The sequence below is a fragment of the Protobothrops mucrosquamatus genome, unplaced genomic scaffold (genome assembly GCF_001527695.2).
Source record: "Protobothrops mucrosquamatus isolate PMUCROS unplaced genomic scaffold, P.Mucros_1.0 scaffold633, whole genome shotgun sequence".
In the NCBI taxonomy this organism is placed as follows: domain Eukaryota; kingdom Metazoa; phylum Chordata; class Lepidosauria; order Squamata; family Viperidae; genus Protobothrops; species Protobothrops mucrosquamatus.
The window spans coordinates 246,981-261,138 of record NW_015386925.1 but is presented as its reverse complement, the minus strand read 5'-3'; the positions used below and the strand labels follow the sequence as shown (position 1 = coordinate 261,138).

General features: G+C 38.1%; 1 protein-coding gene across 1 annotated transcript in view; it reads right to left on the bottom strand.

The window, feature by feature from the left end:
- Positions 1 to 12,698, bottom strand: part of CUNH2orf70 (chromosome unknown C2orf70 homolog) — an 18,006-nt gene extending 5,308 nt beyond the window's left edge. Inside the window, exons 1-3 of the mRNA XM_015817741.1 lie at positions 12,625 to 12,698; positions 11,469 to 11,742; positions 7,877 to 7,989 (exon numbers count right to left, since the gene is read on the bottom strand). Of these exons, the coding sequence (XP_015673227.1) occupies positions 7,877 to 7,989; positions 11,469 to 11,742; positions 12,625 to 12,698 (461 nt within the window). The remainder of the gene's footprint in view (positions 1 to 7,876; positions 7,990 to 11,468; positions 11,743 to 12,624) is intronic.
- Between the last annotated feature and the right edge of the window lie 1,460 nt (positions 12,699 to 14,158).

Sequence of the window (14,158 nt, the reverse complement as noted above, 5' to 3'; positions counted from 1 at the left end):
TTTTATTGCCTCTTTAAATTATCCAAGATATTACACTCTGTAATAGCAAATAACATGAATTAAAAACTGAGTGAAATAATGAATTTTCTGTCTACTACTCAAAGATTGCACTGAACAATCCAATTTTTTTTAAGGTAAGCAATTTAATTCTATTTTTCTACCCACCCAGTTACTTTAATTCAGTAACTGAATTATCCTCATCTATTGTGTAGGGCTTCTGAAGGTTTCCAACATCTGGTCTGCAATCTTGTTTCACCATCCTGTCATCCCAAAGCAATAGAACTACAGTCCCGCGACAGCACCAAGAATTAGTTACAGCAGGAACAGAAATGCTACCCTCTGTAAAGCATGGAGGACAAAAATACATCGTATTTCCTGCCAACACACAAAGCCATAAAAGTAAGTACAATCTGTGGCAGAGCAACATGCCCTAGAAAAGTGCTCCAGGGGATTGATCAATCGTGATTAATGCTTGTGTGCCTTGGAGAGGAATAACAAAACAGATTGCTTTGGAATGACAGACCAACAGGCAATGCTGGATTCATTATTTAGAAAGACACAAACTAGGGAGGTGTACTAAAAGCAGAAATCAGTCTGCTGAAGTGGATGAACTTTTCCTATACACACACGATGTCAGTTTGCAGCAGTGAAAATCTAGAGAAGATTCACTAATATTTTTTCAGCAGGTTTCTGGTTTTTATAGCAGTATGGTAAAACATTAAGATTAAAACTCAGAAATATTAAGTTTGCTGAATTTCCTATTTATATATACTAACTTATATCAGTTCAAGATGCTCTCACCATTATAAAACTGCAGATACCCAGCTTAGGCCTTAGGGCTATGAGATCCGAACTTCAAAATTCTGGATGATCACTATAATGCATTAAAGGAGCCCTGGTGGCGCAGTGGTTTGAATGCAGAATTGCAGGTTGACTCTGCCCACTGCCAAAGGTTCGATCCTGACCAGTTCAAGATTTGACTCAGCCTTCCATCCTTCCAAGATCAGTAAAATGAGGACCCAAATTATTGGGGGCAATATGCTGACTCTGTAAACTGCTTAGAGAGTGCTGTAAAGCACTATGAAGTGGTATACAGTATAAGCCTGGGTGCTATTGCTATTAAAGAGTTTATATTTTCTTTCTCTCTTAGCTGCCATCTGTAGTCTGTATAAATAATTAATCTCTCAACCAAGTATTCCTTTTTTCACCTAACATATAAAAAAAATTAATAATGTAGCAAGTGCAAATCAGGCACTTTATAATACAGACAACCAGATGCCTGACAGACAAATGAAGGAATTGGAACATAAGAAGTGACCTACAACATGCTTAACCAAACCTTAATAATGATTTAAACTTTCTCCAAGATCTGTCAAGTATACCTAGAACCCTTGCACAAATACAATCCTAGCAAGGGTTTCTGATTACAATTACCCCTTCTTGGCCAGCCAGGCATCAGTAGGCATGCAGCTAATCAGTGTTTGGGAGACATATTTTATGCTATCAGGCTTTGACAATTCTGTAATATAAATCCTTTTTTCCTTCCACTACTTTTTTTGGAAGACTAGATATATGAAACTGGTCAACTGATTCATTTCATGTTTCTGCAATACATTAGCCCCCTCTTTGACCAATTAAGTGTACTGTGGGAACAGATATTAACTTGATTAATTCAATTAATTGCATTTGTTATAGCCACCGTTCCCTTAAACTCTGTGTAGCTTATACAATCCCAAAGACAATTAAAGAGAATGACAAAGTCGCAGACTTGAGTTCACAGCAAATGTTTACATTTAAAATACATTGCATAAATGGTGTGAAATCAAGCAAGTCAAATAAAATAATATTGTACTATATATAATTGGAAAGCAAAGGTTAATATACTATCCATTTAACATATGTTCACCCAATCTTCGAATGTAAGTACTATCTGGAAGGAACATTGATGATGAACACTGAAGTTAGAAAGTTTCACCAATTATGTAGGAGATGGGACACTGCATAGGTGATATATAATTACTGTGCATTCCACATTCCTGGGTAATTCTCCTAGGAAATTATATATTGGAAATTGAAATGTAACAGATAAAGCTTGATACATTTTATTCAAGGAAATTTGAAGAAACAAGCAATAGAAAGAGATCAAAGATATTTTACAAACATTTTTGTAATTCTTTTAAATAACATGAATCAGTTTTCAGGTTACATACAACTTTACTTACATAATTTTTAAGAATTCAGTTGTGATTAAGGACCTTAATTAAAGCAACACAATATGGCCTAATACCATACTGACTGGGAAACCATGGACATTAATTCAAGGAATATTTATATTTTTAGACTTGGATCAAAATCAGTTACACAGAGAAAGGTACTGTATGTTCAATTATAAAAGCATAGAACTTCTTTATAGGTAGTCCCTGGGTTACAATGACAATTGGGACCGGGAATTTGCTAGTCACCAAGCAAATGTGATAATAAAGCATAATGTCACATGACTACAATCTAGGTTACATTTTAATCCCAAAATGTGCATGTCATTAAGTGAGAAGCAGTTCTCAGGCAAAGAGTATAGGATACCATAGGAGGTGGGAGAGGCTGGGGAAGGCCCTAGGACAGGGCTTTTCAACCTTTTCACCCATTGTACCACTTTTAGGATATGGCTGTATCCGAGTACCACCAGTCACCTAGCAAGGTGTCAAAAACCTAATGACCAAAAAAAAAAAAAAGGAAAAAACTGATGAAGTACAGGTAGTCCTTGACTTACAACAGTTCACTTAGTGACTGCTCGAAGTTACAATGGCACTGAAAAAAGTGCCCCCCGAGCCACAGCCGAGCAAGACACCTGCCTGCCCACCTGGCCACGCTCTTCCTCCTGTCCGAGGTTTTCATTGTTGTCAGCATTTCTGTTGAGGATTGGCAGCAGGGGTGGGGTGGGGGGTGTTTGGTTTTTATTCTCCCATCTGCTGGGTGGTTGCAGCAGGTTTTGGTCACTTCACATGACCTGGGACACTGTGACCGTCATAAATATGAATCAGTTGCCAAGCATCTAAATGTAAATCACAAGACCCTGGAGATGCTGCAACATTCCAGCTGATCGGCGCTTCTTCTGGGCTCAGCAGAAGCGTCAGGATCAGTGCTGAGCTCCAGCTGGAGCCTGGTGCTGATCCTGATGCTTCCACTGAGCCCTGACAGTCCCGAAGAAGCACTGATCCTGGTGCTTCCGCTGAGCCCTGACAGCCCTGCAGCTCCAGCCATCTCTCACTCAGGCTTGTGCGGTGCTGCCACCGGTTTAGCTCATTCCCCTCCCCCACTACTTTTCTGGGATGGTCACGTACCACCTGCCAGGTGCCAATGTACCACAGGTGGTACCCGTACCACTGGTTGAAAAGCCCTGCCCTAGGAGAGTCAGTGCAGACCGTGCATGAATTGAGGGCAGCTGGGGAAGGCTTGGAAGCCCAGCAAAGGCTGCGCACAGATACTGTGGGCCAAAGAACTTACCAGAGTGACTTGTGACCTTCTCTACCAGCTTCCCCATTGACTTTACTTGTGGGAAGCTAGCAGCGAAGATTGCAAATGGTGATCAGGCCTCTCTACAACATTGTAATTGCAAGCCAGACACCCTTATGCCCTGATTGCAATCACATGACCACAGGGGTACTGCAATGGGAACTCTGGAAACCAATCATGTGTCCATTTTTTTCAGTGCTACCGTAATTTTGAGTGGTTGCTGAATAAATGGGACATAAACCAAGGACTCAGTTAGAACAATTAATCAGTGGAACAACCTGCCTCCAGAAGTGGTGAATGCTCCAACACTGGAAGTTTTTAAGAAGAGACTGGGCAGCCATCTGTCCGAAATGGTGTATGGTTCCTGCCTGAGCAGGGGGTTGGACTAGATGACCTCCAAGGTCCCTTCCAACTTTATTATTATTATTATTATTATTATTATTATTATTATTATTATTATTATTATTATTATTATTATTATTATTATTATTATTATTATTATTATTATTATTATTATTATTATATTATTATTATTATTATTATTATTATTATTATTATTATTATTATTATTATTTATACATAACTAGAGGCATGCAAAAACATTCAAACTTAAAATCCCTTTTGTTCTGAGTTGAGAAAGGTTTGGTCTGAGCTGGGAACACTTCCAGAGTACAGATAATGGTTTAGCAACCACTGTTGGCACCAGTACCTTGGTTGCTAAGCAGAATGGTCGCTAAGTGAAATCATGACTATGCTTATAATCATACTTCAGCTTTCCTTTGCTTTACTGACCTGCAAAGGTTTTAAATGAGAGGATTCATCATAAATTACTTTTTCATCACGGTTATCACTGCGGATGGTCACTAAATGAGGTAGTTACTATTTGAGAACTACCTATAATTATAACATCATTGACCCAAAATAGTTGAAACATCATTTGAACACTATGATATGGTCAGAAAACAAGTTTCAAATTCAAAATGTTTATTTATTTATCAGATTTTAAAAATGCCCATCTCCTGCATTTATTTATTCATTTTTATTTATTAAATTTCTATGCGGCCCATCTTACTCATACAGCAACTCTGGGAAGGTTACAATATAATAAAAACTTTAAAAGTGCTAAAAGCAAAATTGGTATTTAAAGATTAAAAGTTAAGAACCAAGACGATGGGCAGCCTGGGGGTGAGATTCTTCTCTACGTTGTTGGCTACCCCCAACAGGTCCCTATCAGGGCCCCAAGCCAAGCAGCAGAGCCAAGCAGTTAGGCTCTTCCAGAAGGCCAAAAGTTTGGGGATGGATCTCACCTCTGATGAGAGAATATCCCACAGAGCAGGGGCCACAGCAGAAAAGGCTCTTCTCCTGGATCATGCAGGCCAAAATTCTTTGGCCAACAGGACCCTTTCCCCTGAAACGAGTGGGGCGGGTTAGTCCCATTAATGTAAGGCAATTCCTCAGGTACCCTGGACTCATGCCATAAAACATACCAATAATGTGTTTTGCATATCATAGGCCAGAAATCTTAGTTCATCTGAGCTTAGTTCTTGTAGCCCTAACAAACACCCAAAACAGATTGCAGAGAGGTAAACAGAACAAATCAGAAGATACATTCATAGTAAATTTAAATCATCCAATTAAAATAAAATACAGAATTTACAAGCAATACATATGCATATGTGTACATGGTTCAATATATAATTGCATTTTCCAACAACAATTATTGCATATTTTAAGAGAAACTTGTTTTTAAGGGAGCGGGTGGGTGGGTATTTTGCAAATACTAGAAAAGAAATAGATCCAAGAAAATGTCTTTAAGCGACCATAGTGGGGCATTCATTCAAGAAAATATCTTCCCAATATATATGGGATCAAAGCAAATACAGATGGTCCTTGACTTAGAATCACAATTGGGACCAGAATTTCCATTACTAAGGAAGTGTTGAGTTGTGCCCAGTTTTATGATCCTTTTTGCCATGGTTGTTAAGCAAATCCCTGGTGTTGTTAAGTGAATCACATAGTCATTAAGCAAATCTGTCTTCTTCCATTGATTTTACTTGTCAGAAGTTAGCTGGGAAGCTTGCAAATGGTGATCACATGACCCTGGGATGCTGCAACAGTTGTAAATACATGTCCAGTGCCATGCGCCCAAATTTTGTTCATGTGACATGGGGATACTGCGACAGTCATAAGTGTGAGGTTCAGTCGTTATTTTTTTCAGTGCCGTTGTAAACTTTGAATAGTCATTAAACGAATGGTTGAAGTTTATATTTTATTTTTATTAGATGCTACAATATACTGTAAATAAATAGGAGACCCAATTCCCTCCCCTCCCTCTAACTCTTCCTTGAGATTTCAGGGCAAATCAACAGATTATGAGGAAATAAGCCACCTAGGTTTTTTTTTTCTTACACTGATATGAGTAACATTTGCAAGGGAGAAATAGCAGATGGGCAGGTTTCTGAATTCTTCTGTTCTTCCCTGTAATTTTTTTCATCCTCAAACTGTTATAATTTCTCTCTTCAATCCCCTCCCACAATATGATTGATCTACTTATGATAATAGGAATAACTAAGGATAAAATGGTGTATTGACTTGGAATAGCTCTCTTTCAAGCAAAAGAGGCCAATGTTTTCCAAATCAGATGGGTAGATTTCCACTAATATCTTTTTAATAATCTGGTAAAATGCTGGATTTCCTTGCCCCTCTAACATCTGTTCTCTGGTTTATTACTATGGTGAAATGGGAATGTCATGTTACTGTACTTCAATGATTAGGAATACAGAATACAGATCAATGAACCAAAATGATAAAAAGCAGAAAATTAACAAGTGATGCATAATACTAAGGGCAGAAATCATAGTTCAATATTGCTTTATGTGCTTTATACAGTGAAGGTCCCAGATTCAATCAGAACTTAAGTAACAAATCTGGAAAATATATTTGTCTCCTTGAGGTTTTGGAAAACATATTGCCAATCACAATAGCTAACTATGAGAAATGAGATGAACCAATAACTAAATAAGGCACCTTCTTATGCTAAATATAGCTCTATTGTACTTTCTGCTTTCTGTTATTATTATTTAGTGTATGGCATAATATACACATGGACTAGCAATATTTTAACATTTCAACTAAATCTGCTTTCTGTGAGAATCTCACTGTACAATTCTATATAAGAGAACATAGGACTGCAGTGTTTTCTGTCACAATAATTTTGTCCATCATTGCCAATAACAAGTTTTTTCTCCTTTACAAAGATTTAGACTGCAATTAAGCTGTACAATATTATCTGACTTTAATGAATAGTCTGAAGAGCAGGACAGGAGATAAGAGAATCTTTTCTTGGAAAAAAGAAACTTCCAGGGTTGAATTAACACATTTGAGACTATCTTTTTAAAGAACTAAGAAGAATGATATAAACAAAAAAGAAATGTATTTTTCATTTGAACAAAGACTAAAAAACACCCAAAATGATTCTGTTGGAATTATAATTAACGTCTTTAGATACACTACTGACTCTTTGATGTGTTTCTTTCCATGATGAATGGCAGAACAAAAATAGCAGGAAAAATATAAAGTGCTGTCTACCTTGTGCATAAACACACTGCCTAAACGCAAAGAAATAGTTGCTTTTGTTAATGAATCTCAAAATTTTAGATGGATTTTAGATGACCATGAGGGTCTTAGAAGGGATTTACTGACATGATCCAAGTCACCTCAGATTATTTTAGACTCAGACTTGTTACAGATAGTCCTTGGCTTAGAAGCAATTATTTGAAGTTACAATGGCACTGAAAAAAAATGATTTACAATCAGTTCTCACACTTACAACTATCGCAGCATTCCCACAGTAATGTGATCAAAATCTGGTTACTTGGCAACAGACATGCATTTTTGATGGCTGCAGCATGCAGGAGTCATAAGATCACCATTTGCAACCTTCCTAGCCAACTTCCAACCAGTGACGTCAATGGGGGGAGCCAGATTTGCTTAACAACTGTGTGAATCAACTTAACAATTACAGTGATTCACTTAACAAATGTGGCAAAAAAAGGTCATTAAATTGGTCATGACTCACTTAACAATCATCTTGCTTAGCAAAAGAAATGTTGGTTCCAACTGTGGTCATAAGTTGAGTACTGAGAGCCTATAACAGAATAGCAGAGTCGGAAGAGACCTTGGAGGTCTTCTAGTCCAACCCCCTGCTCAAGTAGGAGACTCCATACCATGCCGTGGTTGTCCAATCTCTTCATAAATCTTCTACAATAAGGAAATTGATGAGTTTCTATAACACCTCCATAAACAATCTCAATATAATACCTGATTTCTTCCCCTCCACACCATTGTTTTTGCCCACTAGACTCACAGATCAAGAGGATGAGGATACTTGTCTCTTTCCTTCATAGGCAGCACAAAGTATGGTACCACGTGCAATGTCCCTGTCTTATCTCTGTAATGTTCACGATGCATCTGAGTAAGCTACAAATTAAAAATAAATTGGGTCAGGAGCATCAGTACATAGACCTTAGTTCTTTTGAGAATATTTACTTTATGTGTTTACTTGATTTCCAAATCATCCACATTACTGTTATGTAAGGGTTGGTGTGCTGAATCTACACAAGGGAATCTAGCACTTAGAACTCTGTTCAACCATGATGCCTATCACTTTAGCAAGGAACTGAATTATCCTCTTTACATGATTGTCGCGAGGCTAAAACTTAATAGAAATTGGTGATTCTGCTAATTGTACTCAATTCAGTTTCTCATTTTTCCAGATGTATTTGCACTGATTTCTATTTGCAGTGTCTGCATGCATTCAGTGCCTCCAAATCCACGCAAAAATCTATGTGCATTTGCCAGAGTTGTCCATTTCTATACAAACTGTTCTTCTTCTTTGTGCACTTTTCTCAATGTACTCCTTTCCATTAGCACATTTTTTCTTGTAACATTATTTTATGCCAATTTTCCATCAATATGCATGTCTTTATGCACTTTTAAATTTGATTTTAATTTAATGTACTAATTACCTCTCTACACTTCTGTATGGTTTTGCACTAAGTGTGCAGCATATGTTCAGAAAAATCATTGTTAATAATCCTAGCTTAGCATTAATGAACAAAAATATATGTAAAATTCTATTAACCTTAAAAAAATAACTGAAAATAAATGACCTTTTCGGTCACTTCTATTTTCTACAAATATATTTTTTCATATGGATAAACAAAAGCATTCACAGGATCCACCATTTTGCCAACATGATGAAAGCAGCAATCTGCCATAAACTGTGTGCATATACAGAAAAAGGGTTGCATCAGGTTGGTGCAATGCTACTTCACCATTTGCCCCCTCCCACTTGCCACCCTTGTGAATGTTCCCACAAGGGAATGCAGCAAGTTTGGAAGCAATGATTTGTAAAAAAAAAAACAGAAAGAAAAGCTTGCAGGAGAAAGGACTTCCTCTCCCCATTCTGTTATTTTTCCACTCAAAATCCCAGAGGTTTTTTTTATTAATAAAATCCAAAGATTCATTGTTGCCATTTTCATACAATGATGGGTTCAAACAGCATACTAAATTCTAAATCTGGGTTAACAAAAAACAATTGTCATGTTCCCACATACCAAACAAATCAGATTATGGTTTAACACAATGCTCTCATTCATGCAACATGCTAACATCTAAATGAGATGGGCAGCACACAAATGAAATAAACAAACAAATAAATAATAAAAATAAACTGCAAACTGCCCATAATATGCTAAACTATAAATTACCCATTGCCACTGTAACCTAATAACACTTGTTTGTTGTGCAAACAAAAATAGTTTGCTCCTAAAGCTGACAAACTATTAAGTAGAATAGATAATGACAATCACAATAATCCTGCAATTTTACCTGAAGCAACCTGTTTTTTCTCTCCCACTCCCCCTACTCTCTCTTTGTGTGTGAGTGTGTGTGTGAAAGAGAGAGAGAAAGAATGTGTAAATAGAAAGGGCTTTAAAATATTTTTTAAGTTTTAATGTCATTATAGAATCACCAAGAAACAAAAGAAAAAGATCTGAACAAATAGTGCTTCTTTTCAGTCCACTAATTTTGACATCCCACTCTTAATTATTTATAGATTGTTTAACTGCTGTGGATACACTGGCTATTGAGTAAGAAGAAATTTCCCTTATTTCTAGGCTTAAGAAGGAATAAAAATTAAACTAAATTCAACGTAGCAGGATCTGTGTATGCTGCTCACTTTCTGTGAGATGGACGGCTATATAATTTGATTATAAATAATAAATAAAATAAATCTACTTTAGCACACCTTTCTGTATTCAAAATGAAATTATCAACACCTACAATCAGGCAAGGCTATTTATGTGTAAACCCTCTACTTTTCCCACACAGCTTTGCACTCGCAACTGTGCTCAAGATTGGTATCTCATTTTTTCCCTTTTTAATATTTTTTATTTCTTTGGGTTTTTTATATTTTATTGTTTGTAGAAACTTAATAAGGTATATTAAAAAAAATAACAACAAGACTGGGAACTAGAATCACAGGGCATGGCCTTATAATAAAAAGATCATAAAGTTAGAATGGAAATGCCCTTATGAGCTTCTCAGTAGCAATCTGAAAAAAAAAATGCCATGCCATCAATTAGTTCAGCTAGTGGGATGACCCAGATGAAGACTGTTAAGAATACTGATTGCTGGCAAGTTGACTAAGGTTCTGTTGAGTTTTCTCAAGAAGCACAAGCTTTCTTGTGATGGATGAAGGAGAAGAGAATGCAAAAAGCCAGGTTCTTGCTCCATAAATATAGCTTAAACAGCACAGGAATTCTCATGGCAGAATGCAGCAGTTCCTAGCAGCCTAGAAAGTGCAGAAGGCTTCTCTGAAGGGAGAACATTTGGTAACTTCTGAACTAATACAAAAGCCTGCTGTAAGAAATCAGGCAATAAACCAATCACTCTTGTCTACCCATCTGAATTATTATGTTGTCTTTTTCTATATTTTCTATTATCCCAACCCACCCTGTCTTCTGCACCTATTAAATCTTGTTTTTCCTTTACCTAATTGTCCCAGGACTAATTAACACAATCCACATGAACATGTGGTACAATTTGTCCCTGCCTTTATGTCTCCCAACTGCAGAATATATCATTTGTTGATGTTCTGTCACTGAAACCTGTCCTCTTAAAAAGATCTGCTTGTCAAGGGGGGGAGGAGGGGACTGGACAAAGTAAACAGTGGTCAATTCCATTTTTTTATTATATACAATTGGATTTTCTACTTTCAAAATATAAAGAAGCCAATCTTTATTCTAACAGACCTAGGAGGCAACTTAAAAGTTATTTGTATCCTAGTAGATCCTTTTCCATAAATCTTAAAATGCTGAAGAACAGGCATAAACTGAAATGTAAAAGACTATTAAAACACAAAGAGCATTCAAGTTACATCTAGGATTAATATAAGTATCACCAGACTATTTGGGTTTTGTTTTAAAAAATGGAAAGCATTCATATATGCATAATATACTAGCCTCTAGACATATATGAGGATACCTACGTCAAATAAAAATAAATTATACTACCCAGAATAAAGTTAGTACCTGGTTCCAATGATTGTCTAAACTGATTTAGCAAATCCTTCATTTAGCTAACTTTGGTTTTTCAGATTTTGAATGTAACTGGCAAATTATCTGAACAGTGTTTCTATGCATGCAAGTGGGTAAGATCCCATTTATCATTTTATGTACACATAAAATGCATAAATGTCATATTCATGAATTACACATCCCATGTCATTTTAACAAACATTCCTTTCCCCCTCTTAAACCAAGTGTTTACTCTTAGACAATAATGAACTATCCCTAATTAGTTTAATGTAGATCATCTACATGACATTTTGAATTCACAATTTCAAATTATGTGTAATTGACCATGAGGGAGACGGTATGTCAAAACAGCTTTACCTTGTAGAACTCTCCCAGTTCTTCTGAGCGGTTCATATCCAAATTGAAACGAGAGTAATTAGGAGTATGTAGCCATCGATCCCAGCCCCTTGCCCTTTCCCCAATCACGAGAGATGGGTCACGGGAGAAAAGGGTTGGGAATTGGCCTCCTTTGCTATAGGGACTATAGCTGGTTTCCATTGCAGCACTTCGGAAGTCTTGAAAATATTTCATGGTGGTATTTCCATAGGTGTCACCAAAGGAAAAGGCTACATTAGGGACATGGCCACGGTACCTAGAGAAAAAGGGGAAATCAAATCATACACGCATTAATTTATTCACTATAATCTTCATAAAAACAAACAATTATTACATCTATTTTTGCAAAGGCAGAATTAAAGCAGTTGATGGTTTCTTGGTTTGCTTAGACTAATGCCACATATTATTTCTATGCCTCATGTAAGTTTTCCTCTATGTAGACCTTTCTATGGGAACCTGTATATTTTACTTGAATCACTCCTGAAAAATCAAGTTCTAATTGCTTAAGTAAAATATTCCTAATCAGAAATTATGCAAAACAGATTTTAAAATTCCAGTTTTTCTAACTTTCTTCTTCCCACCCCTCTCAGTACTCAGTATAATAATAATAGTAAAGTTGAAAGGGGCCTTGGAGGTCATCTAGTCCAATCCCCTGCTCAGGCAGGAAACCCTATACCATTTCGGACAAATGGCTGTCCAGTGTCTTCTTAAAAACTTCCAGTGTTGGAGCATTCACTGCTTCTGGGAGCATTCACTGCTTCTGAATGAGTTTTTCAACAACTACTACATAAGTTCCATATTTAAAAAGATGTAAGGATGCTATTCTGCCCAATTTATAGCCCTCACTAAGCCTGTGAACAAGGAAATACAATCTAATTTAACATTATTCAGGAATTCTGGGAGTTGAAGTCCACGAGTCATAAAAGAGCCAAGGTTGCCTACCCCTGACGTAGGTCTTCTGAAAAAGTATATAGATAGAATGTCACCGTCTTTTGCTGACAGGACAGTTCGGTCACAAATCGTTCCTCATCTTTTGTTCCCAGCGTCTCAGCCTCCACCCGCCTTTAAACCCTCGCTGACCGACGCCTCAAACCCCCCGCCGTCCCCACCTCACTAAAGACATTTGCCGGCCACCCACCCAGGCATGAGCCCCGGCGGCACATAGACCGCGTTGTTTTGAGTGAGGAGTGTCCCGGCGCTGCGTGAGGCCATAGCCACGATCCCTTCAGCGGCGAGGGACGGATCAAGTCACGAACGCTGCCAACTACCGTAGCCGGGAATTGAGAGCCTTAAGGTGGAGGCCGGCCTACTACTTGTAAGGCCGAAGCAGTCACAAACCAGTCGCCATGGCAGCCAAGAGGCCCTGGTCCCGCTGCACTGGCGCAGAGGGAGGCCGCTCCCTTCGCCTCCTTCACTTGCGCCCATCCTTCCGCGCTCCTCTCACCAGGAAAAAGTGGGCACGTGGCTCACACACGGCGGCGAGGTGTGCGGAGCTTTTTAAATAAAGAAATGCAACGTGAGGAAATACGTCCCGGGTCATCTGTAGGAATACTGCAGCCAGTTTTGGTCACCACGATGTAAAAAAGATGCTGAGACTCTAGAAAGAGTACAGAGAAGAGCAACAAAGATGATTAGGGGACTGGAGGCTAAAGCCTATAAGGAACGGCTGCTGGAATTGGGTATGTCTAGTTTAACGAAGAGAAGGACAAGGGGGGACATGATAGCAGTCTTCCAATATCTCAGGGGCTGCCACAAAGAAGAGGGAGTCAAGCTATTCTCCAAAGCACCTGAAGGCAGGACAAGGAGCAATGGGTGGAAGCTAACCAAAGAGAGAAGCAACCTAGAACTAAGGAGAAAAAAGCACCTTTGGGACTGTATCCTATCAAATAACTAACTTCCTGACAGCTATCTAACTTCCTGAGTTAGAACAATTAACCAGTGGAACAACCTGCCTCCAGAAGCGGTGAATGCGCCAACACTGGAAGTTTTTAAGAAGAAACTGGACAGCCATTTGTCCGAAATGGTATAGGGTTTCCTGCCTGAGCAGGAGGTTGGACTAGATGACCTCCAAGGTCCCTTCCAACTTTATCATCATCATCATCATCATCATCATCATCATCATCATCATCATTATTGCACCCGTACCTTGCAAACTGGAAGAAGAAGACACAATTCCCAGAAGCATGCTCGCTTATAAATGTGCTTAAAAATTGTTTCCTGCTTGAGCAAAGGGTTGGACTAGAAGACCTCCAAGGTCTCTTCCAACTCTATAATTCTGTTCTTTTCTCAATTCCTGAAACTAGGCAAAAGCCAGAGCAAAGGCGTTGATTATTTGATAGGATACAGTCCCAAAGGTGCTTTTTCAAGAGGCAACTGGACTTTCTTGTTTTTCTTTGAAGAAGTTTCACCTTTGGAATAACTATGATCTGGATGACTGAGAATCTCCATAGACACAGTCTGAGGCATGTCATTGAAAGGGGTGTGACATTATACATAATGAGGAAAATCCCTCCTGCTTATTTATAGGTATTTGCAGTGCTTTTTTTCTATATATAAAAAAAAAAGGTGCCGGAACTCACACACATCATACAACCCGCCTTGCCTACCCTACAGGGTTCCATCCAAAAAAGGTGCCGGAACTCCGTTCTGGGCGTTCTATGAGAAAAAAAGCC